The sequence below is a fragment of the Eriocheir sinensis genome, chromosome 60 (assembly GCF_024679095.1).
Source record: "Eriocheir sinensis breed Jianghai 21 chromosome 60, ASM2467909v1, whole genome shotgun sequence".
NCBI classification, from domain to species: domain Eukaryota; kingdom Metazoa; phylum Arthropoda; class Malacostraca; order Decapoda; family Varunidae; genus Eriocheir; species Eriocheir sinensis.
In genome coordinates this window covers 9,776,269-9,799,914 of record NC_066568.1, presented here as the reverse complement: position 1 = coordinate 9,799,914, position 23,646 = coordinate 9,776,269, and the positions used below count along the sequence as shown (strand labels likewise).

General features: G+C 43.2%; 2 protein-coding genes across 19 annotated transcripts; one reads left to right on the top strand and one right to left on the bottom strand.

Annotated features, from left to right (window-relative positions):
* Positions 1–2,381: 2,381 nt before the first annotated feature.
* Positions 2,382–7,033, top strand: LOC126985925 (protein KTI12 homolog). Of its 2 annotated transcripts, none has more exons than XM_050841503.1 (7): positions 2,382–2,403; positions 2,919–3,097; positions 3,516–3,649; positions 5,230–5,406; positions 6,088–6,250; positions 6,495–6,593; positions 6,691–7,033. In XM_050841503.1, exons 2-7 carry the CDS (start codon positions 2,966–2,968, stop codon positions 6,814–6,816), a joined length of 831 nt encoding a protein of 276 aa, XP_050697460.1. In that variant the 5' UTR covers positions 2,382–2,403; positions 2,919–2,965; the 3' UTR covers positions 6,817–7,033. The 2 variants fall into 2 exon arrangements, with proteins under 2 accessions (XP_050697460.1, XP_050697461.1); XM_050841504.1 differs by having other exon boundaries at positions 2,389–2,408.
* Positions 7,034–7,247: 214 nt separating this feature from the next.
* LOC126985924 (centromere protein I-like) lies at positions 7,248–19,443 on the bottom strand. Of its 17 annotated transcripts, XM_050841484.1 has the most exons (19): positions 19,309–19,443; positions 18,334–18,459; positions 16,743–16,883; positions 16,502–16,602; positions 16,278–16,415; positions 14,678–14,805; positions 14,311–14,500; positions 14,059–14,168; positions 13,455–13,618; positions 12,880–13,040; positions 12,178–12,367; positions 11,264–11,418; positions 10,825–10,949; positions 10,594–10,732; positions 10,085–10,261; positions 8,496–9,851; positions 8,290–8,446; positions 7,593–8,139; positions 7,248–7,512 (listed from the first exon to the last, which is right to left on the bottom strand). In XM_050841484.1, exons 2-16 carry the CDS (start codon positions 18,377–18,379, stop codon positions 9,720–9,722), a joined length of 2,097 nt encoding a protein of 698 aa, XP_050697441.1. In that variant the 5' UTR covers positions 18,380–18,459; positions 19,309–19,443; the 3' UTR covers positions 7,248–7,512; positions 7,593–8,139; positions 8,290–8,446; positions 8,496–9,719. The 17 variants fall into 17 exon arrangements, with proteins under 17 accessions (XP_050697441.1, XP_050697455.1, XP_050697443.1 ...); XM_050841498.1 differs by lacking the exon at positions 7,593–8,139 and adding an exon at positions 8,140–8,210 and having other exon boundaries at positions 8,290–9,851; XM_050841486.1 differs by having other exon boundaries at positions 7,593–7,832; positions 8,290–9,851.
* Positions 19,444–23,646: the final 4,203 nt, after the last annotated feature.

The following is a 23,646-nucleotide window of genomic DNA, read 5'->3' as shown; positions in this document are numbered from 1 at the left end:
GAAGAGGAAGAGGAAGGTTTTGAGGGAGAAGTATGGTATGGCCGTTAATCCCTTCCGCTGGTCACTCCAGTGGCTGACGGACTGATTGATTAAAGCACTGAAAGCAGGAGCCTCGCGGTGACCCAATGGACTTTCTGCTGCCTGCTCGTCCATGTTTCCTCCTCCTCCTCACCATCATCATCATCATCATTACCCTCTCCCTCCCTCCCTTATAAGGCTCTCTGTGTGTCTCTTTAATTGTCAAACGTGTGAACCGTCGACCTGAAATTCAAATCAGGCTCACAACATTGCCAACCAAGGTGAATGCTGCCCTTGTGTGACGCCTCCATGTTTTCTCGTGTTTGTTTAACTTTCTTTCCTCCTCCTCCTCCTCCTCCTCCTGGCCCTGGTCGTCCTCCTATTACTGTTCTTCATCACTCCTGTTCCTTCTGTTTCTATCCTTCTTTTCTTTCTGCTCCTTATGTCCTCTCCAGCCTCACATTTTTTTCCTTGCTGTTCTCTCTCCTCTTTCCTCCTCCTCCTCCTCTTTCTGTCAAGTTTTACCTTTCATTATTTTATTTTCTGGTCCTGCTCCTTCTGTTTGTGACGCCTGTCTGAGGATTTCTTCTCTTTACCTCTCCTCCGTCCCACACCGCATGCCGAAAAAAATAACTAGGCTAACCTACTTAACGGGGGGCTTTGCACCCCCGACCCCTTAACGGGGGGGCTTTGCCCCCATCAACCCTCTTAACGGGGGGTTTTGCCCCCATCCTTAACGGAGGGGCTTTGCCCCCCTTGACCCCTTAACGGGGAGGCTTTACCCACCTCGATCCCCCTAACGAGGAGCTTTGCCCCCCTCGACCCCCTTAACGGGAGGGCTTTGCCCCCATCAAAGGAAACACAAAGGAAGAACAAACAACAGCAGACCTGCTGGTCCTTACGAGGTTGTTTGTGACAAGCTACACTAACTATCTAATCAAAGGTGGAAGATGAAGGACAGCAAAGGCGAAGGCTCCTCCCCACCCCCCCATCCCTCCAGCCAAAGCTGGCAGGAAAGGAAAAAGAACCATGCAGCATGGAAAAACTGCATGGAATTTATGTAGGAAAGAGGAAAGAACTACCATTACTGCTACCACTAACCGGGCGATAAAAGCGGACAAGGACACCAGTATTCGAAAGAACTTAACGTTATTACGACAATGAGTAATATCTTAGTTGCTGGTTGGATTCAAAACACTTGTCTAATCTATTCTTGAAGGCCGTAACTGTTGTACTATTAACGACATCACAGGGTAGAGAGTTCCAAACATTAACAACTCGATTGAAGAAGAAGTGTTTAGCTTCGTGCGACGAGAATCTTTTACCACTTATCTTCAAATTGTGATTTCTTCTTGTTCTATTTGATCGATCAATTGTAAAGTAATCTTCCGCATTAATATCACTGAATCCTTTAAACATTTTAAACACTTCTATCAGATCGCCTCGCATTCTTCGTTTTGATAGGCTGAATAAATTTACTTCTTTAAGCCTTTGTTCATATGACAAATTTCTCAACCTAAAATCGACAACCATCGACAATCATAACGGGGGGGCTTTGCCCCCCTAAACCCCTTAACGGGGTGGTTTTGCCCCCCCCCTTCTATTTTCCTGAAGTCCTCCGTTTGTGCGCTGCCTTCAGGGACCAAACGGAATCCCTGGTGCAAGCGTTACCGTGCCAGCAGGAGGTGGCTGCAGCACCTTCTCCCGCCCACTCGCCGACCCCCTCACCCACAGGAACACGGAGAGCAGAGGAACAAACAAACAACAAAGATAAATAAACAAATAAATAGTGTCATTCCCACACTTCACACCACCATGTCACTTACCTCTTACTTACAAGGCGTGTGGCGGGTGTCACGCCCCCACGGGTGCGCACAGCCTTGATAACACGGGTGGGTGCCGGCGCTGGGAGGCGGTAATGAGCTGTCCCGCCATGCCTACCAAAACACTGCATGGCGGGAGGCGTTGTTCGATGGTTTTGTTTGCTATTACGTGTTTCTAGGTATCATTACGTCTTTTAAGCTATTTATTATTGTTCTTTTATCTTTATTATATTTTAGTGGTAACGACCCTCGAGCCGACGCCTTGAAGGGTCGTTCCGGGTGCTCGCCCAACATCATACCACCACCTCCACCCTACTAACGAGCCCCAGCCGTCACCACCGAGACCTCAACAACTCATTTCCAGCTACTGTGTCGACCACAACGCCTCGACACCTCAACACCTCGACACCTCAACACCTCGACCGAAGCAAGCCGGGCTTCATCGGAGGTAACATTAGTACCCGGCCGCCAGTGGAAGTCAGTCTAAATTCAACACTGTCAATGTGCTGTATACCTCACACTGGATATACTTCAAACAGCGACATCACTTCGATCCTTGGCGGTGAAGTACAAGGGCAGATACCTGAGGAGAGAACGTTACTTACTGTTGCTTGTTTCGTGTTTCTCTTGTTACATTGTTGATTGATTGATTGATAGTTTATTGTTGCAGGTAAACAACAAGGGAGAAGGGAGGAACATGCCATCCCAACCCCCAGGCAGGACAGTGTGATTATACAACTATTAATACACGCATTGTCACAAAGGGTTACAACTTCATTATACCGGGGTTATATGTTTTCTGTGTTGCATATTAAACGTAAGTACAAGTATAATGTAAATATAATTAAGTATAAGTATTTAATTTAACTGTTTCACTACTTGTTCGTCGATAATTAAGGTTTTGAGTTACTAGTATGCATTCTTTTGGGTTATTTACGCTTTACTATCACCACAATTTGTTTATATTCATGTTATTGGTGTTGATAATTGATATTTACGTAGATATTTACTTTGATATTCCTCACAATGTTTTGACCTGACACAAACTGAAAAGTAATCCGTTAAAAATCTTACCAGAGCCAAGGCCAAGACCAAAATTTCCCCCAAAACATAAACAAAGCAGCATGCCGCTCGTCCTCCTCTCTGGTTTCCCTTCGAGCGGCAAGACCAGGAGGGCGAGGGAGATCAAGGAGCACCTGGAGACCGAGAAGGGGAAAAAAGTGACCATCGTGAGCGAGAACGAGGCCGTAGGAGAGGTGAGAACCGGGCTGAGAGGGAAGGACAGACTGACAGCCGTGACAGGAAAGATACGGGAATCGGATTTTGTTTAATGATAAAAGAAAGGGTGAGGGAGGCGTGGTTCTCTTAAGTTATCCTGTATACTATATTACAATGACCCCAAGAGGTGAGAGACAGACTGAGAGGAGAGGACAGACTGACCGCCGTGACAGGAATGATACGGGAATCTGATTTTATTTAATTATATAACTAAAGATGAGGGAGGCGTGGTTCTCTTAAGTTATCCTGACTTCTCTTTTTGGCCACTCCTCTGTACTCTATTCAGGAGCAGTTAGTAGCTGGATTTTTTTCTTTTTTATGCCCTTTAACTTTACAATGACCGGATAACAGTGTGGCATATCTTAATCATATTAATTGCTATGTTTCTCTGCCCAGGACAAGAATGGTGTGTTCAGCAACTCACAGAAGGAGAAGGAGGTGCGGGGGAGGCTGAAGGCGGAGGTGCTGAGGCGACTGAGCAAGGAGGATGTGGTCATACTGGACGCTCTCAATTACATCAAGGGGTTCAGGTGTGTGTGTGTATGTAGGGTGATGTGGGAGAATACTGTACGAGGGGGTTGACCGTATAGTCGGCGTTAAAGAAAACTTATAGCAGCGCAGTATTAGCAACACTGAGTGGACATGATGACGATGAACAAGATGGCTCCTTTTGTTTACTGTGGCACGCCGCTTTTGAATAGGAGATCAGGTTTTCATTTTTTGCGACAGTCGATGTAACTTTAGGCATTCATATCATAGTGTTGTGTCACATTGCATGGGGCGTGATCCTGTTCGTAAGGTATTGAATATGAATATTGGGCATATTTACGTGATATTTGACGATATGTCATTTTGTATCCAACATGGTTGCTGTGAGACTGGTTGGAGGGTAACACGTGTACGAGGGACCTTACTGTAACTAGATGAAACCCACATTTTGTTTTTACGTACAAACGAGATGAAACCCAAGCCATGTAATAGTTTAGTTGTACATAATAGGAAGAAATTTTAAGTATCTGGTGTATAATAGTTGGCAAAAGTTAGTTACATGGTTGAAATGGTAGGAGAAATCAAATTTTTTATGAATGCAATTGAAATGTGATCCTGTGTGATGTTTGAATATTTGTAGTATTGTTCATGTGCTATGAAGTTTATAGACTTTGCAACATAGTTATGCTAAGTCTTCCCCTCATCTCATTTAACATGAAATGAGGCAGTGTTAAATGGTTAGAACGAGGTATATTTTTGCACGGTTTGGATAACAGAACAATATAAGATGCATGCTTGTTTTATTCCACACAGCAAAGTCTCGTTTAAAATAGTTAGTTTGATTGGTATTGCAGAGGTGAAAAGATGTGTAATAAGGGTGGCCAAGATAAGGCAGTTGTGCCTCAAAACATATTATTTTACTGTTTTCATTAATAGAACACTTAATATAATCTCTTTTATTATAATTTGAAAGTAATTTTGAGCGGTGAAAATAGCATTTATGAATCCTCCCTGCTATGGTGGTGATCCGTACAAAATTAATTTGTTGAAAGGCCAAAAAAATAAAAGTACTTAGTTGCCTCGTGCAAAATTGAGCTGTGTGACATAGATAGCCCAGTCCCTGAGGGGTATTTCTGGCCTACAGTCTTGCCTTCAAGATTTAAACTGGACTTTAATATTTTTCCACTAATAGCACAGTATACCCCTACATCACCCTATAGCTATGTGTGTGTGTATAAGTATTCCTCTACTATTAACTGGTATATAAAATTGCCCTTGAACATACAAGAATACATTCCTCATTACTAAGGGAATTCATGTGTGTGGAGGGGGTATATGTAGGACCATGTATATATATATTAGTATGTGCATAAGTATACCTCTATTAATTGGTATAGAAAAATAACTGAATATAAGAAAAAATAAACTATGTTGGAAAATGTAACTTTGAACATAAGGAAAATATATATTCCTCCTCCTCCCTTTTTTTTTTCAGCTCAAGGGCAACAAAAAGTGGAAAAAAAAAGTTTGCTATTCACTGCTCCCATAATAGACAAAAGTAAAGAGTTCCCAAAAGGTGGAGAGGTGTCTCGATACTTCTTGAACTTCCTTCCCTCAACAGATACGAACTCTACTGTGCCACCAAGCAGTACAAGACAACCCAGTGCCTTGTGCAGTGCCCGGCGCCCATTGAGGAGGCCTGGGGCTGGAACCAAGGCCGCCCGGAAGAGGAACAGTACACAAGGGAGGTATTTGACGGCTTGGTGGCACGCTACGAGGCGCCCAACAGCTCCAACAGGTAAGGAAAGTGTGTGATATTGTCTGGTCTTCCTCAGGTGATGTTGAAGCTGGTGAAGGTGTGTGTTGTGAATAAGTTAATGGAAGGCTTCTAAAGGGGAAATGGTCCTTGAGTTAGTAGATTCCGGGATGTATTTAGGATCTTGAAACGGGAAGCTCGGCACTGTCCAATAATTTGTAGGTTTTCGCTAGTGGAAAGTGGCTGTGAATGCATGACAGGGAAGTGAACAGGACAGGATTAACCCGGTAGCAGCTTGGATCATGTTTCTTAATGGTCCCTCTAAGCGAGAAAAATGAGAGAAAATCATCACACACAAACCATTTCATAATATATATCAAAGCATTTGTGATCAGTTTATGTATCATCTATTTTGGGGGTTTATATCACGGCACAAATTTGGCCCGTCGCTGCTACTGGGTTAAGCTGAATATTTTCCCAACACTCCCAGGCCTGACTATGCCATTTACTAAGCGCTTAATATAATATTCCCTACTTTGGGGAGACAGTTAGTGGGGTAGTTATTTTCTGGAAGTTAATGAATGAGGTCTTTCTGTTGATATATATCCTCATTTTTTTAATATTTTCCGATGCTTTGTTTTTTTCTATCATTCCTTCACATCATTCTCCTTTCATGTCTTTCCTATGTTCACTGTTCATCCCCTCTCCCCTTCCCCGGTATAGATGGGACTCCCCGATGATCACCGTGCTGCCCCAAGACGCCCCGCCCCACGAGGACATCTTCGCCGCCCTCTTCCTGACCCGCCCGCCCCCGCCAAACCAGTCCACCCAGACCCAGCCGCTCTCATCCACCAACTTCCTCTTCGAGCTTGACCAATCCACACAGGTCTTTATTAATTGGGGTTTGGTTGTAAATGAGCCAGGCGGAACTCGTAGCAATGGGTTGAAGTGGATTATCAATAGTCGTGGATGAGTGGAACAGGCTTGGGTGAGGTTAGGTGCATGGGAAGAAGTGGATCACCAATAGTCGTGGATGAGTGGAACAGGCTTTGGTGAGGTTAGGTTCAAAGGAGCTGCCTTGTATAGACCTACCAGCCTCTTGCAGACTCCTTACGTTCTGACTCTCGCAGGAGGTGACGAGCTGTGTGATGGCGGCGCAGAAGACAGCCACGCCGGGGGAGGCCATCAAGGTGCCAGGCGTGGAGGAGGCACTCTGTCTGGGCCGCACGGTGAGTCCCACAGCTCCTTGGGTAACATGGCACATATGACGAAGGTGAGCTCACTCTTATTCAACGGCTGTGAGCTAAATGTTCGTCCCTCCCTTAGGTTAGTCTCGCCGAGCTGGCCCGGGCGCGGAGGCAGTTCATCACCTATACCAAGATGCACCCCGTGGAGGACCGCAAGAAACTTATGCTGCTCTTTGTACAGTATCTTAACACGACTCTGGGCTAGCCAACACACACACACACACACACACACACACACACACACACACACACCTTATTCTGCCCTGCCTCTCCTGCCCTTCCCTACCCTTCCCTATCTAGCCTTACTGAAGAATACTAGAAACTTATGCTGGTCTTTGTACAGTATCTTAACACGACTCTGGGCTAGCCGACACACACACACACACACACACACACACACACACACACACACACACACACACCTTATTCTGCCCTGCCTCTCCTGCCCTTCCCTACCCTTCCCTACCTAACCTTACTGAAGAATACTAGAAACTTATGCTGGTCTTTGTACAGTATCTTAACATGACTCTGGGCTAGCCGACACACACACACACACACACACACACACACACACACACACTCTATACTTGTTAAAAAAATAATCTATCATATTCCGTTGAGTAATAAGACAAACTGTGCTGTGTTATTAGTAAATTATTTTTCTTATTCAATAAAAAAAATAGCTCTTACAGTGTTGAGTATACATTATATATATTCCTAAGGGTGAGTTTTTTGGTCCCTGCTTCCTTGTCTTAGAAAAATAGGAAATAATTGAGGAAAATTGGAGTTAATACCCATATGAAAATAATAATAAGAAGAAAATGTAGAAAGATTAGATTAAAAACAAGGCAGAAATAAAAAATAATAAAATAAATATACACCCAGATAAAGAAAATAAAACCTTGAAAAATAAGATAAAAACAAGGCAGAAATAAAGAATAATAAAATAAATATTCGCCCAGATAAAGAAAATAATAAAACCTTGAAAAATAAAATAAAAACAAGGCAGAAATAAAGAATAATAAAATAAATATTCGCCCAGATAAAGAAAATAATAAAACCTTGAAAAATAAAATAAAAACACGGCAGAAATAAAGAATAATAAAATAAATATTCGCCCAGATAAAGAAAATAATAAAACCTTGAAAAATAAAATAAAAACAAGGCAGAAATAAAGAATAATAAAATAAATATTCGCCCAGATAAAGAAAATAATAAAACCTTGAAAAATAAGATAAAAACAAGGCAGAAATAAAGAATAATAAAATAAATATTCGCCCAGATAAAGAAAATAAAACCTTGAAAAATAAGATAAAAACACGGCAGAAATAAAGAATAATAAAATAAATATTCACCCAGATAAAGAAAATAAAACCTTGAAAAATAAGATAAAAACAAGGCAGAAATAAAGAATAATAAAATAAATATTCACCCAGATAAAGAAAATAAAACCTTGAAAAATAAGATAAAAACACGGCAGAAATAAAGAAAAAATAAATATTCGCCCAGATAAAGAAAATAATAAAACCTTGAAAAATAAAATAAAAAGGCAGAAATAAAAAATAAAATAAATATACACCCAGATAAAGAAAATAAAACCTTGAAAAATAAAATAAAAAAACAAGGCAGAAATAAAGAATAAAATAAATATTTGCCCAGATAAAGAAAATAATAAAACCTTGAAAAATAAAATAAAAACAAGGCAGAAATAAAGAATAATAAAATAAATATTCGCCCAGATAAAGAAAATAATAAAACCCTGAAAAATAAAATAAAAACACGGCAGAAATAAAGAATAATAAAATAAATATTCGCCCAGATAAAGAAAATAAAACCTTGAAAAATAAGATAAACAAGGCAGAAATAAAGAAAATAAAATAAAACCTTGAAAAATAAGATTAAAACACGGCAGAAATAAGTAAAATAAAATAAATATTCGCCCAGATAAAGAAAATAATAAAACCTTGAAAAATATGATTAAAACACGGCAGAAATAAAGAATCGCAACTTGAAAAATTACTTAAGATAAATAAAAAGAAGATTAGAAAGTAAAATAATAATGTAATTCTGTCCTTATTAAACTAAGATGCAGCAAAATAAGATAAAAAAGATGAGAAAAATAATGATGTAATTGTCCTTATTAGACTAAGTCACTAAGATGAAGGAAAAAGATAAAGAAGAAAAAGATAATGGGTAAAATTGATGTAATTCTGTCCTATCTTACTCTCCTGTCTCCATTTCCTTCACCTCCTTGCCTTCTCTCCATTCTTTAATCCTCCTTCCTTCACTTCCTTCACTTCCCTGGACTTTCTTTCTTTTCCTGTTTTCTGTTCTTGCTTATTTCCTATTTCACTTCCTTGGTCATTTTTTTTCCTTCCTTCTTTCCCTCTTGGTTGTTTTTCCTTCCTTCCTTCTTTCCTTCCTTCCTTCCTTCACTTCCCTGGACTTTCTTTCTTTTCCTGTTTTCTGTTCTTGCTTATTTCCTATTTCACTTCCTTGGTCATTTTTTTTCCTTCCTTCTTTCCCTCTTGGTTATTTTTCCTTCCTTCCTTCTTTCCTTCCTTCCTTCCTTCACTTCCCTGGACTTTCTTTCTTTTCTTGTTTTCTGTTCTTGCTTATTTCCTATTTCACTTCCTTGTGTTTTTTTCCTTCATTCTTTCCCTCTTGGTTGTTTTTCCTTCCTTCCTTCTTTCCTTCCTTCCTTCCTTCACTTCCCTGGACTGACTTTCTTTTCCTGTTTTCTGTTCTTCCTTATTTCCTATTTCACTTCCTTGTGTTTTTTTTCCTTCATTCTTTCCCTCTTGGTTGTTTTTCCTTCCTTCCTTCTTTCCTTCCTTGGTTCTGTTTTCCTTCCTTGGGTCTGTTTTTCCTTCCCTCCATCCTTCCTTCACTGTATTATTCTCTTCTTCCTTCCTTCCTTCTTTTCTCTTTGACCTTCTTTTCCTTCCTTTCTTTATCCTTGTATCCTTCCTTCTTTCTCCTTCACTTTCTTGGTCTTTCTCTTCCTTCTTCTTCCAATCTTTTGTGTATATATTTTTCTTACCTTCCTTCCTTTTCCTTCACTTCCTCCCTTCCTTCATCTTCTATCCATTTCTTCCTCTTCTTCCTTTATCTTTCATCCATTTCTTCCTCCTCTTCCTTCCCTCCTTCGCCTCTCCTGTACGCCTTGCTACACTCCTCAATGCCGGTCAGACCCATCTCCCTCAGGCCATCCAGCACCTCATTGACGGCCTCCTCAAACTGGTGGTGGTGAGGTGGTGGTGGTGGTGGTTGGGGGGGGAGGGGGGGGAGAAGGTGTATAGATGAGTAAAGGAAAGGAATAATGGAGAGGGATATTAAAGGAAGGAAGGAAAGAGAGAGAAGGGAAAGGAATAAGGAGAGAGAAAGAGAAAGGAATATATATACATTTTTATTTTAGTTGTTAAGTAGTAAAATCTCTCTCTCTCTCTCTCTCCTCCTCCTCCTCCTCTTACCTCTGCTTGTGTCCATGTCCCCTTGGTGCGAGTGAGGGCCGGGGTGGCCAGGGGTAGGTAGGCCAGGTTGTGTGTGATGGCTGTGATACGCTCTGCTTCTCTCTTCTTCAGTGCCTCCTCCAGGGAGTCAAAGGGGTAGAACAGTTCGAGTTTCTCCCTCCAGCGTGGTGTCAGGGCCTGAGGGAAGGAAGAGAGGGGGGGGAGGGGGGAGTTAGGTGTGGCATCTCCCATCTCCCACAGACCCAGCATCTCCCATCTCCCACATACCCAGCATCTCCCATCTCCCACATACCCAGCATCTCCCATCTCCCACAGACCCAGCATCTCCCATCTCCCACATACCCAGCATCTTTCATCTCCCACATACCCAGCATCTCCCATCTCCCACATACCCAGCATCTCCCATCTCCCACATACCCAGCATCTCCCATCTCCCACATACCCAGCATCTTTCATCTCCCACATACAAATCTGGCAAGTGTTGATCGCAGTCCCTTCCCGGCACTCACCTTGCCCATGAGCACACCGCCCAGGAAGAGGAGAATGTTCTCGTTGATGTAGCGTGCCCGGTACAGACACTCCTCCAGCAGCTCCTCCTGCACACCCTCCTCTTGCAGCTTCTCCAACAGCCCCATCCTGCGCTTCATGCTGCAGGGGAAAGGAAGGAAGGTGAAAGAGTTAGAGAAAAAGGTTAAAATAAATTATGCTTTTCAGAGACACTATAACCTGATCCCACCCACCTGGCCATGGTCTGGGCAAAGCGATGGGCAACAGTGAGGTCATGTGAGGTCATCACCACCAGGGTCATTATCGGGGGTGGGAAGAAGGTCAGTGGAACCTTGAGGCGCTCGCAACACTGGCTGACCTAACGTGATGGTGATATTTGTAAGGGTAATAAGTTGAGTTAGAATTACAAACACACACACACACACACACACATTATAGAAACATCCGAGAAACATTATAGAAACGTCAGAGAAACATTAATTATAGAAACATCAGAGAAACATTATAGAAACATCAGAGAAATTCCAATAACTGTGATCTTCTGGGCAGCTCATCGGTGGCTCACTGGCATGCTGCCCCGACTTCTATTCTGATGGCCCAGGTTAGGTTCCCAGCACTCGGAGGCGATGTTCTGAGATATTTCACAGTGATATTGCAGTATCTCCAACGCACCTTCTCATAGTAGTCCAGGGTGTGGTGGAGGGCCAGGGGGTGGGCGTGGTGGTTGATGACACCCGCCAGCAGGTAGCGCTCCATCCTCTCCGTCAAGATCCACAGCCCCATCACTGCTCGCTCCTTGTCCACCTGCTGGGGCCACTCATAGCCCTCTGTGGGTGGAAGAAAGTGGGGGGTTCTAGTAGCTCAGTGGAACAGCTCTGCACTGTCAGGCTGAGGTTGGAGCCCCGTTCAACCTGGGATTTTTCAAGGAATGGTTATTGTACCCCCTTGGGCAAGGGGACCAAGGGTGTGTGACGGTCCAGACAGTACCCACAGATACACTAATGGGCGACTTGCTGGCAATGACCAGTCCAGCTCATGATCAGGCTGTAGGGAATTACACACACACACACACACACACACACACACACACACACACACACACACACAGAAGAGAAAGGGGAGACCTAATACAAATTTATTATTGATTAAAATGGAGGAAGTAGATAATGAGGAATTACTACTAAGAGAAGGAATAAACACCAGCAACACACAAGGACACAGTAAAAAATTGAGGAAGGGAAGATGCTGGAGAGACATAAAGAAAAATAGCTTCCTGCAAAGAAACAAAGAGGTTTGGAACAGACTAAGTGAGGATGTAGTATCGGCGAAGAGTGTGCATGACTTTAAGGAAAAATTGGACAAATACAGATACGGAGACGGGACCACACCAGCGTAAGCCCGGGCCCTGTAAAACTACAACTAGGTAAATAAATAATACACCTTTACCTCTCTTCTTCCTTCTCCTCCTCCATTCCTCCTTCCTCTCAATCTTTCCTCTCTTTTCCCCGTTGCCTCTTCTGACAGCTCTCTCATCCTTCCCGTTCCAGCTATCTCATCCCTTCACATCCCCCCCCCCCAGCACGTACCAGGAGTGGGGTAGGCTGCCTGGCGGTGCGCTGTGAGGGCCCACTGGCAGGCGGTGTTGGTGAGTGCCTCCACCACGCGGCACCATGGCACCAGGGACGCACACAGCAGCAGTCTGGAGGTCAGCTGGATCAGGGTATCAAGCATCGTCTCCAGGGATGAAAACGTCACAAACTGCAGCAGCTCCAGAATCTGTGAGGGGGAGAGAGGAGGAAGGGGTGAGGAGGAGGAGGAAGAGGAGAAGAAAGATGAGAAAGAGAGGAAATGGAGGAGAGTTGATGGAGGAAAGTGACAGAGAGAGAGGGAGGAGGAGGAGGAGGAGGAGGAGGAGGAAGAGAAGAGAGATGAGAATGATTGAGAAAGAAAGGAAATAGAGAGAGAGGAAGGAGGAATGTGATGGAAAGAGAGAAAGGGAGGAGGAGAAGAGAAGAGAAGAAACAGAGAAAGAAAGGAAATGGAGAAAAGAGAGAAAAGGGAGGAGGAGGAGGAGGAGGAAGATAGAGGTGAAATGGGGTGTCGTGAAGAGGAGAGAGAGGGTGCGTGAGGGGTATGTGAGGGGTGAGGTTCGTTAGGCCGCCTCTCTGTCGATTAGTCTCCCCTCCAATTGCTTTCTCTCTCTCTCTCTCTCTCTCTCCCCCCCTTCCCTTCATTCCTTCTCTCTCCTCTTCTTCCTCTCTGACTTCTCTCTCTCTCCTCCGCCTCACCTCCGTCAAGTGATCTTTGTAGTTCCACTTGGCCATCAGCTCCACCAGGAAATTGTTGACCACCGGCAGCGTGGTGGCAGTGGCGCGGCACAGCTCCAGGGTGGCACGCAGCAGAGACTCGCGGCGCTCCATACTGGGGGTGCCAATGCCCTCGATGACCTCTGTACGGGGGGAAAAGGTCAGGGGAGGTCACTGTCTTGGGTCTGTATGTACTGGGAAGGATACAGGAATGATGGAAAGGGAGAGGAAGGAAAGGAAGGAAGAAGGAAGAGGGAGGGAAGGGGGGAGAGAGAGAGAGAGAGAGAGAGAGAGAGAGAGAGAGAGAGAGAGAGAGAGAGAGAGAGAGAGAGAGAGAGAGAGAACAAGGAAGGAGGAAGGGGGAGGGAAGAAGGGCAAGAGAGAGAGAGAGAGGGGGGGAGGAAAAAGATATGGAGGAGGAGAGAAAGAGGAATGAAATAAAGGAAAAAATAATTAATATTAGGAAGGAAAACACAGATATAAAGTTGACAAAAGAAAATATACATAAAAGAACAAATTAATATAAACAAAGTAACCAATTAACAGCCCAGTCTCACCTGTCCTTAGTGCTACCTCAAGCCAATTAGTGAGATGCACCTGGATTTCCTTGTGGTGAGGCCGGAAGAGGGAGATGACCAGGGGGCAGGACAGGTGGGCACAGCTGTTACCCGGCCACACCCACAAACCCCACTGGTCCAGTCCGCGCACCATATCCAAGAACCTGGAACACACACACATGCAGATAGATGGATAGATAGATAGACAGACAACTTCAGCTATTCTATCCTGACCTAAGCTAACCCGCAACACACACAAACACACACACACATAGAGGGATGATTGGTTGGATAGACTGATAGATTGAAAGATATATAAATAGATAGACAGAGAGATAGAGATAGATAAATACACACACACACACACACACACACAATTTTCTCCTCCTCCTCCTCCTTCAAACACATAATGATCTCTTTCTCTTCTTCCTCCTCCTCCTCCTTCTCCTCTTCTTCCTTTTCCTCCTCCTCCTTCTCTTTTTGCCGTTAACATATCATATCTCCTCCTCTTCTTCTTCCTCCTTCTCTTCCTCTTCCTTCCTACTCCCCCTTCACTTTCTTCCTTCTTCTTCCAATTCCTCCTCCTCCTCCTCCTCCTCCTCACCTCTGATACTGTGTGGTGTAGAGGACCTTCTCCTTCTGCTCCTCCACCGTTGCGGCGATGACCGAGATCTGGGGCTGCGGAATGGCCGAGGGGCGCTGGTAGACATTGAACTGTGGAGGGGTGGAATGGTGGAATGAGGGGGGAGCTTTCGCACACATACACACACACACACACACACACGAAAAAAAAAAAAAAAAAAAAAAATAATAATAATAATAAATAAATAAAAAATAAACACACACACACACACACCTTCTCTGCCTTGGTCCCATCCTGCCACACTCGGTCGCCACCCAGGCCCCCAACAGGCAGGTCGGGGCTGTCCTGCATCCTCTGGCGGGCATTGAGGAGCCTGGTCTTTAGGGCGGGGGCCAGGCGCACCACCAGGGAATGGTCCGACAGTCGCGCCACCACCATGTCCGGCCGAAACAGGTGGTACAGTCTGTGGGGGGGGGAAGCAGGTGGTACAAAGGTGATATAAGGAAGATAGGATAACACACACACACACACACACACACACACACAAGTTGGATAATTATAGATACAGAGACGGGACCACACGAGCTTAAATACATACACATACACATACACACACACGCACGCACACACGCACACACACCGTAGCAGGAAGGCCGTGGGTATGCAGTAAGCTGGTTTCTGCTCGAGGCGAAGGAGTGTCTGGATGCGGTTTGGGGTCACATCCTCGCGCACCGTCATGTGGTAGAGAACACTGCAGGCAAGGGGGCACTGGGGTAGGGGGGGGAGGGGGGAAATAATAATAATAATAATAATAATAATAATAATAATAATAATAATGATAATAATAATAATAAAGAAAGATGATTTAACATAACATACCTTAACCTAACCTAACTTCCCCTACCCTAATCTAGCCTACCTTACACTAACCTGATGTATCCTGACCCTAACCTAACCTAGCTTACCCTAATCTAACCTACCTTACACTAACCTAATGTATCCTGACCCTAACCTAACCTAACTTACCCTAATCTAACCTACCTTACACTAACCTAATGTATCCTGACCCTAACCTAACCTAGCTTACCCTAATCTAGCCTACCTTACACTAACCTAATGTATCCTGACCCTAACCTAACCTAGCTTACCCTAATCTAACCTACCTTACACTAACCTAATGTATCCTGACCCTAACCTAACCTAGCTTACCCTAATCTACCCTACCTTACACTAACCTAATGTAACCCAACCTAGCTTACCCTAATCTACCCTACCTTACACTAACCTAATGTATCCTGACCCTACCCTAACCTAGCTTACCCTAATCTAACGTACCTTCCCTAACCTAATGTATCCTGACCCTAACCTAACCTAGCTTACCCTAATCTAACCTACCTTACGCTAACCTAATGTATCCTGACCCTAACCTAACCTAGCTTACCCTAATCTAACCTACCTTACGCTAACCTAATGTATCCTGACCCTAACCTAACCTAGCTTACCCTAATCTAACCTACCTTACACTAACCTAATGTATCCTGACCCTAACCTAACCTAGCTTACCCTAATCTAACCTACCTTACGCTAACCTAATGTATCCTGACCCTACCCTAACCTAGCTTACCCTAATCTAACGTACCTTCCCTAACCTAATGTATCCTGACCCTAACCTAACCTAGCTTACCCTAATCTAACCTACCTTACGCTAACCTAATGTATCCTGACCCTAACCTAACCTAGCTTACCCTAATCTAACCTACCTTACGCTAACCTAATGTATCCTGACCCTAACCTAACCTAGCTTACCCTAATCTAGCCTACCTTACACTAACCTAATGTATCCTGACCCTAACCTAACCTAGCTTACCCTAATCTAACGTACCTTCCCTAACCTAATGTATCCTGACCCTAACCTAACCTAGCTTACCCTAATCTGACCTACCTTACGCTAACCTGATGTATCCTGACCCTAACCTAACCTAGCTTACCCTAATCTAACCTACCTTACGCTAACCTAATGTATCCTTAACCTAGCTTACCCTAATCTACCCTACCTTACACTAACCTGATGTATCCTGACCCTAACCTAACCTAGCTTACCCTAATCTAACCTACCTTACCCTAACCTAAACCTTATGATAATGAAAAGAGTAAGAAGAACAGGAAGAAGAAGAAAAAGAAGAAGGAGGAAGAAAAGAACAAGAAAAAGAAGAAATAAATAAAAAAGTCCCCCCACATACCAGCATGAGGGTGGAGGTCATATTGAAGACAGATGTGTAGCAGATGTGTACGAGCGGCTCAGTGCCCAGGACGACCCCAAACTCCAGCAGACCCTTGAGCCACACCAGGACCGACAGCTGCCACACCAGGCTCGGATTCTGCAGGGGAAAGGAGGAGAGGTTAGGTCAGGTCAGGTCAGGGTAGGTTAGGTTAGGTTAAGCCACCATATTCACCTTGAGCCCACCTTGACTGCGGCAGAGGACACAGCCAGCGGAACCACTTGTAGCGGAAAGTCTGGGCCCTTAGGAATGAGGGAGTGCAGCAGACGACGGCGTATTTGTATATCTGAGGAAGGGAGAGAATGCGTATTGGACGGATGACGATGCATGTTGGGGAGGCAGTGGCTGAGTGGTTAGCATCAGGTCAAAACATTAAAAAAATATATAAATAAATAAATAAATAAAAATAACAGCCTCGTCACTCACTGTATCCTTCAGTGAATATAACCACGGTGGCGAGGGTGGCGATGGTGGCAGCGTCCAGGCCCTCCAGCGCAGCCTTCTCCACCTTCACCACCCGCTCCTTGATGGAGGTCACCGACACATCCTTGGGCCGCTTGCCCTTGTCTGGGGGAAGGGGAGGCATTAAGGGAAGGTTAGGGAAGAGAAGGGAAGGGAAGGATAGGGATGGGAAGGATAGGGAAGGGAAGGATAGGGAAGGGAAGGTTAGGAAAGAGAAAGGAAGGGAAGGATAGGGAAGGGAAGGTTAGAGAAGAGAAAGGAAGGGAAGGATAGGGAAGGGAAGGGAAGGATAGAGAATGGAAGGATAGGGAAGGGAAGGTAAGGATAGGGAAGGGAAGGTTAGGGAAGAGAAAGGAAGGAAAGGATAGGGAAGGGAAGGATAGGGAAGGTTAGGGAAGAGAAAGGAAAGGAGATAACTAACACAACCACTTAAAACTTAATAAAACAGTATGATAAAGTAAAAATAGACCCCCTTAAGCCTCTTGCGTTCCTAACACCCCTAACACAATCCAAGGCTCGTAACACCATTAACACACCAACATAACCGTCCTAACACACCTGTAACTCACACAAGCACTTGGAAACTTAATAAAATGCCATAAAACAAGCTAAAAACACAACATAACACAGCAAAACACGTAAAAACAGACCCCAACCTGACCCACACACACCTACCCTAAGGAACCACGCTACCCCACAGCTCTTATCTTTCCTTTATTACACCCACTTATGATGTATTTAAGGGCTTGTTTTGGGGCTTGATATAGTTTTGGAGACACTAACTTCATAAAACAAGATAAAAACACGCAAAAAACACACTAAAACACGTAAAAACAGACCCCAACCTGACCCACACACACACTTCCACAGAAACGCATCTACCCCAGAGCTCTTATTTTCCCTTATTACACCCACTTATGATGTATTTAAGGGCTTATTTTGGGGCTTGATATAGTTTTGGAGACACTAACTTCACAAAACACCATAAAACAAGATAAAAACACGCAAAAAACACACTAAAACACGTAAAAACAGACCCCAACCTGACCCACACACACACTTCCACAGAAACACAGCTACCCCAGAGCTCTCATTTTTCCTTATTACACCCACTTATGATGTATTTAAGGGCTTATTTTTGGGGCTAATATAATTTTGGAGACACTAACTTCACAAAACACCATAAGACAAGATAAAAACACCAAAAAAACACACTAAAACACGTAAAAACAGACCCCAACCTGACCCACACACACACTTCCACAGAAACGCATCTACCCCACAGCTCTCATTTTCCCTTATTACACCCACTTATGATGTATTTAAGGGCTTATTTTGGGGATTAATATAATTTTGGAGACACTAACTTCATAAAACACCATAAAAACAAGGTAAAAACGCGCTAAAATACGTAAAAAAGTTAAAAACAGATCCTACTGAAAACTCCACCCTGAGGAACGCCGCTACCCACACCTCTTATTTTCCCCTATTTCACCCCCTTATGGCTGTTCTGGCGGCTTATTCTTGAGCTTAATATAAAATCTGATATTCTTACTTGATATTAGGAAGTTTATAGCCTCCTGCAGCTCCTCCTCGGCCATTTCTTCGATAATTTTGTGGGAGTTTGTGTCTTTCCTGTCTCCCGCCAAAGGTTTGTTTACGTTTTCAAATCCGCGCTCAGCTGATGGAAGGGAATGGGAGGGAAATGGGGGCTATGGGAGGGAAATGGGGGCTATGGGAGGGGTATATTATTGTTTTTAGGGTTATTTTTGCCTAGAGGAGGAAGGGAGAGAGAAGAGAAGGAATGGGAGGGTTTTGGTGATGGGAGAGGGAGGGAATTGGGAGGGAAATGGGGGCTATGGGAGGGGTTTATTATTGTTTTTAGGGTTTTTGGTGATGGGAGGGGATGGGAAAAAGGAAGTAAGGAATTATATGGGGAGGAAATGGAGGGGTATGGGAGGGAAATGGGGCTATGGGAGGGAATGGGGAAGGGGAAGTAAGGAATGGGAGGGAAATGGGGGCTATGGGAGGGGTTTATCATTGTTTTTTGGGGGTTTTGGTGATGGGAGAGGAAGGGAAAGAGGGGATAGGAAGGGGGAAGTAAGGAATGGGAGGGAAATGGGGGATATGGGAGGATTATATTATTGTTTCTAGGGTTATTTTTGCCTAGAGAAGGAAGGGAAAGAGAAGGGAAGGAATGGGAGGAAATGGGAGGGTTTTATCATTGTTTCTATTTAGTTTTTGGTGATGGGAGAGGAAGGGAAATAGGAGGGTGTTATTAACGTGGAATGGGAGGGGAAATGGGGGTTATGGGAGGGTATGGAAGGGAAAATAAGAGAAAATGGGAGGGTATGTGCATGATTCATATATTATTAGCAGGTCATCCGTGGCTTAGTGGTATACTGTGTCGACTTGTAATATATATGGCCAAGGTTCGATTCCCGGGTATGTATATGTGTGTGTGGTTTGCCTATACACACACACACACACACACACACATGTACACACACAAAGGGTTTTATATACTTACGTCCATAGTATCGTAATAGTAGTAGTAATAGTAGTAGTAGTATTTCTGTTATTCTCCTCTTCTTCCTCCTCCTCTTCTTCTTCCTCCTCCTCTTCCTCTTCCTCCTCCTCTGGTGAAAGCTTTGGAACACGTGACTCCATCTGATATGGCCGTCTTTTAGCACGTATATATGTTTAGAATCTAGATGACAAGTTCACGTTAATCGCCCTTTTTACATAACTCTCCTGGGCACTGTCAAATCTCTTTCTCAGCTCCTCCTCAATGCATGTATTAGGCATTCATAAGCCTCTAACTTCCTCTCGTACCCACACACATTGCATACGTTAACTGTTCACCTCTAACCCACATCTCTGCCGCTCCTGACAATTAGGGTCGCATTTTAAGACATTTCGCAGCCCAAGAACATACATTTGACAAGGCTTTCGTAGGAGTTGTGGGCATTTCCAGGGGTAGTTTTATGACCCTGGTGGTAGTGTGACCCTTCCTCTGTACCGTGAACCTGAAGAAACACTCATTAGAAGCCGATTGACCCCCTCTTTGACCTTTAGAAATAGCTGGTGTAAGAAGCGAGAGTCTTATAATACCCCTTCCTCTGTACCGTGAACCTGAAACACTCATTAGAATCCGACTGACCCCCTCTTTGACCTTTAGAAATAGCTGATGTAAGAAGCGAGAGTCTTATAATACCTTTCGCCGCCCAAGAACATACATTTGACAAGGCTTTCGTAGGAGTTGTGGGCATTTCCAGGGGTAGTTTTATGACCCTGGTGGTAGTGTGACCCTTCCTCTGTACCGTGAACCTGAAGAAACACTCATTAGAATCCGATTGACCCCCTCTTTGACCTTTAGAAAGAGTTGATGTAAGAAGCGAGAGTCTTATAATACCTTTCGCCGCCCAAAAACACACATTTGACAAGGCTTTCGTAGGAGTTGTGGGCATTTCCAGGGGTAGTTTTATGACCCTGGTGGTAGTGTGACCCTTCCTCTGTACCGTGAACCTGAAGAAACACTCATTAGAATCCGACTGACCCCCACTTTGACCTTTAGAAAGAGTTGATGTAAGAAGCGAGAGTCTTATAAATTATACTCCCCCACTTCTAAAATTCTTGACCGTCGTTATTTCCAGCACGGTAATTAACCTCCACTGGATGAGAAGAGGATACATACATGCGAAACGGAGATAAGAATGATTGATTTATTGATAATTTATTTTTGCAGGTAAACAACAAGGAAGAAGGGAGGAACATGCCATCCCAACCCCCAGGCAGGACAGAGTGTGATTATACAACTATTAATGTGCAATAAAATAAATATGCAAGAGTTAACCAGCATCTTCACTCTTTCATCCCTCACGCTGGTAAACTCTCGAACAATCTTCCTTCATCTGTATTTCCTCCTGCCTACGACTTGAACTCTTTCAGGAGGAGGGTATCAGGACACCTCTCCTCCCGAAATTGACCTCTCTTTCGGCCACCTCTTTTAATTCTTTTTTGGGAGCAGCGAGTAGCGGGTTTTTTTATTATTGTTTTCTTTTTTGTGTGCCCTTGAGCTGCCTCCTTTATTGTAAAAAAATAGAATAAAAAAATACATGTGTAGAAGCCCCATGAAACTAAAAAGATACAATGGTAGGAAGGAATTAATGCCCAACAAGGAAGGGTATTAAGCTAGCAAATGCACAATAAGGGCACAGATGCTTGAATAAGTGAAAATAAGTGACTTTATTGCACTTAAGAATTAAAGTTACGTTATAATTCTGAAAAGGAAAATATGTAAATAAGAAGGAAAGAGGAAAGAGAGAGGAGGAGGACTTATAAGAAGCGATACAAGGCGAGGTCAATAGAAGACTAGGAAGAAGATAAGGTAAGGTTTTAATGAATGGGTTTACAATTAAGAGGTTACTGCACGGTTTACAGAACACATATATCTGATGAATGATATATAAGAATGATATTGCTATGTGTATGATATATTTAGATGCTCTCAGGCAAAGGAGATATTCTGATAATGAATATATAGGAACACTGCATGAACAATTAGTTAGATAATATCATGTATAATAATGAGAGAGAGAGAGAGAGAGAGAGAGAGAGAGAGAGAGAGGGAGAGTTCACTCGTATACAAACACAATAAACACAACAAACAACACAGCTATTAATATATCCTCCTCCTCCTCCTGCTGAGAAGAAGAGGAGGAAGAGGAGGAGGAGGAAGAGTTAGAAGAGGAAGAAAAGGCGTAATATATGTGAAGGCTCAGGTATAATAAAGAAGAGGAAAAGAGAAATAGAAAAAGAGGAAAAGGAAATGAGGAGGAGGAAGAGGAAGTTAATTAAATGCGATGGAAAAAAAATAAAAAGGACTAGAAAAAAAAGAGAGAAAGGAAGGAAAAAGAAAAGGACAAAGAGGAAAACGCGAGAGGAAAAGAGAAAAAAAAATATGAAAAGGCGAAAGGAGATGAGGAAAAGGAGGAACAGGAAAATGGGAAAGGAAAATAAGAAAATAATGAAAGGAAAAGGATCGAGAAGGAACAGAAAAAGTGGAAAAATGCAAAGGAAGGGAAGGAAAAGAATTAAGGAGAGGAAGAGAAGGAAAAGAAGGAAATAAAGAAGGAAAAGAAGCGGAAATGAATAAGGAAAATGAAATGAAAAAATGAAGAAAAAAAATGTGATGGCTTTTGGCGAATACAAAGAAAAAATACGTAGGAAATAAGGAAAATAAAAAGAAAATAAGGAAAATATGAATGAAAAAAGGAAAATAACAAGGAAAAGGAAAAAAAAAGACGCGATGGTTCCCGGTGAATGAAAAACACCATTGATTTTCTCGGCACAAACTTAGGAAATAAGGAAAATAAAAAGAAAATAAGGAAAATATGAAGGAAAAAAGGAAAATAATAAGGAAAAGGAAAAAAAAAGACGCGATGGTTCCCGGTGAAAGAAAAACACCATTGATTTTCTCGGAATAAACGTAGGAAATAAGGAAAATAAGGAAAATATGAATGAAAAAAGGAAAATAACAAGGAAAAGGAAAAAAAAGACGCGATGGTTCCCGGTGAAAGAAAAACACCATTGATTTTCTCGGAATAAACGTAGAAAATAAGGAAAATAAAAAGAAAATAAGGAAAATATGAATGAAAAAAAGGAAAATAACATGGAAAAGGAAAAAAAAAGACGCGATGGTTCCCGGTGAATGAAAAACCTCATTGATTTTCTCGGCACAAACTTAGGAAATAAGGAAAATAAAGATAAAAGGAAAATAAGCAGTAAATTAAGAATGAAAAAAAGTAAAATAAAAAGGAAAACAGGAAAAACAGCATTGATTTCCACGGCGTTATAGGAGACGCGAGTTTTGTCACGTAACCAAGCTTGCCCACCCCTTCCCTCCCTCCCTCCCCCCCTCCTCGTCCTCCCTGACCTCTCCCTTCCTCCCTCTCCCTCCTCCTCCTCCTCCTCCAGATAATCTTCCTCTCCCTCCTCCTCCTCCTCTTTCTCTCTCTCCCGACCTGCCTCATCTCCTCCAGTTTCTCTTTTTCTCTCCTCTCCCTTTCCAGTTTCTCTCCATTCGCTCCCTCTTTTCTCCTCCCTTCCAGCCTCTCTCTCTCTCCCTTCAGGATTTCTCTCCCGACTTTCCTCCATATATGTCTCCTCCCTTCCAGCCTCTCTCTATCTCCCTTCAGGATTTCTCTCCCTACTTTCCTCCATATATGTCTCCTCCCTTCCAGCCTCTCTTTCTCTCCCTTCAGGATTTCTCTCCCTACTTTCCTCCATATATGTCTCCTCCTTTCCAGCCTCTCTCTCTCTCTCTCTCTCTCTCTCTCTCTCTCTCTCTCTCTCTCTCTCTCTCTCTCTCTCTCTCTCACACACACACACACACACACATGACCCCCAAACTCCACTATAAGCTCAAAATGAATAAATAAATAATAGATAAATAGTATATAGGCCTAATTTTTAATATTAAACTTTTTACTATAACTGTGTACGTGTTCCAGGTGGGCCAGGTAGCGGTACAAACACACACACACACACACACACACGTACACACACCGTTACACAACCCGCCAAACTCCTTAATTAGCACGAAATAAGGCGTTTTACCGTACTATATTAACGTAAGGAGTAGTAATATAAGTCTAAGCTGCAATAAACATCCCCATTCATTTATTTAGGACGTCAAATCGCTTTAATTCTTCCTCTTCTGCTTTCATGGTCGCAGCGTTGCCAAGTGCGAGATATACTTACTCTAAATGCGATAAATACAATAACGCCATATCATCTCGTCACGTGTATATATAAATGAAGGTAAAGTTAATATTAGTAAGTCTGGTTGAGTCCCGTTAAATGC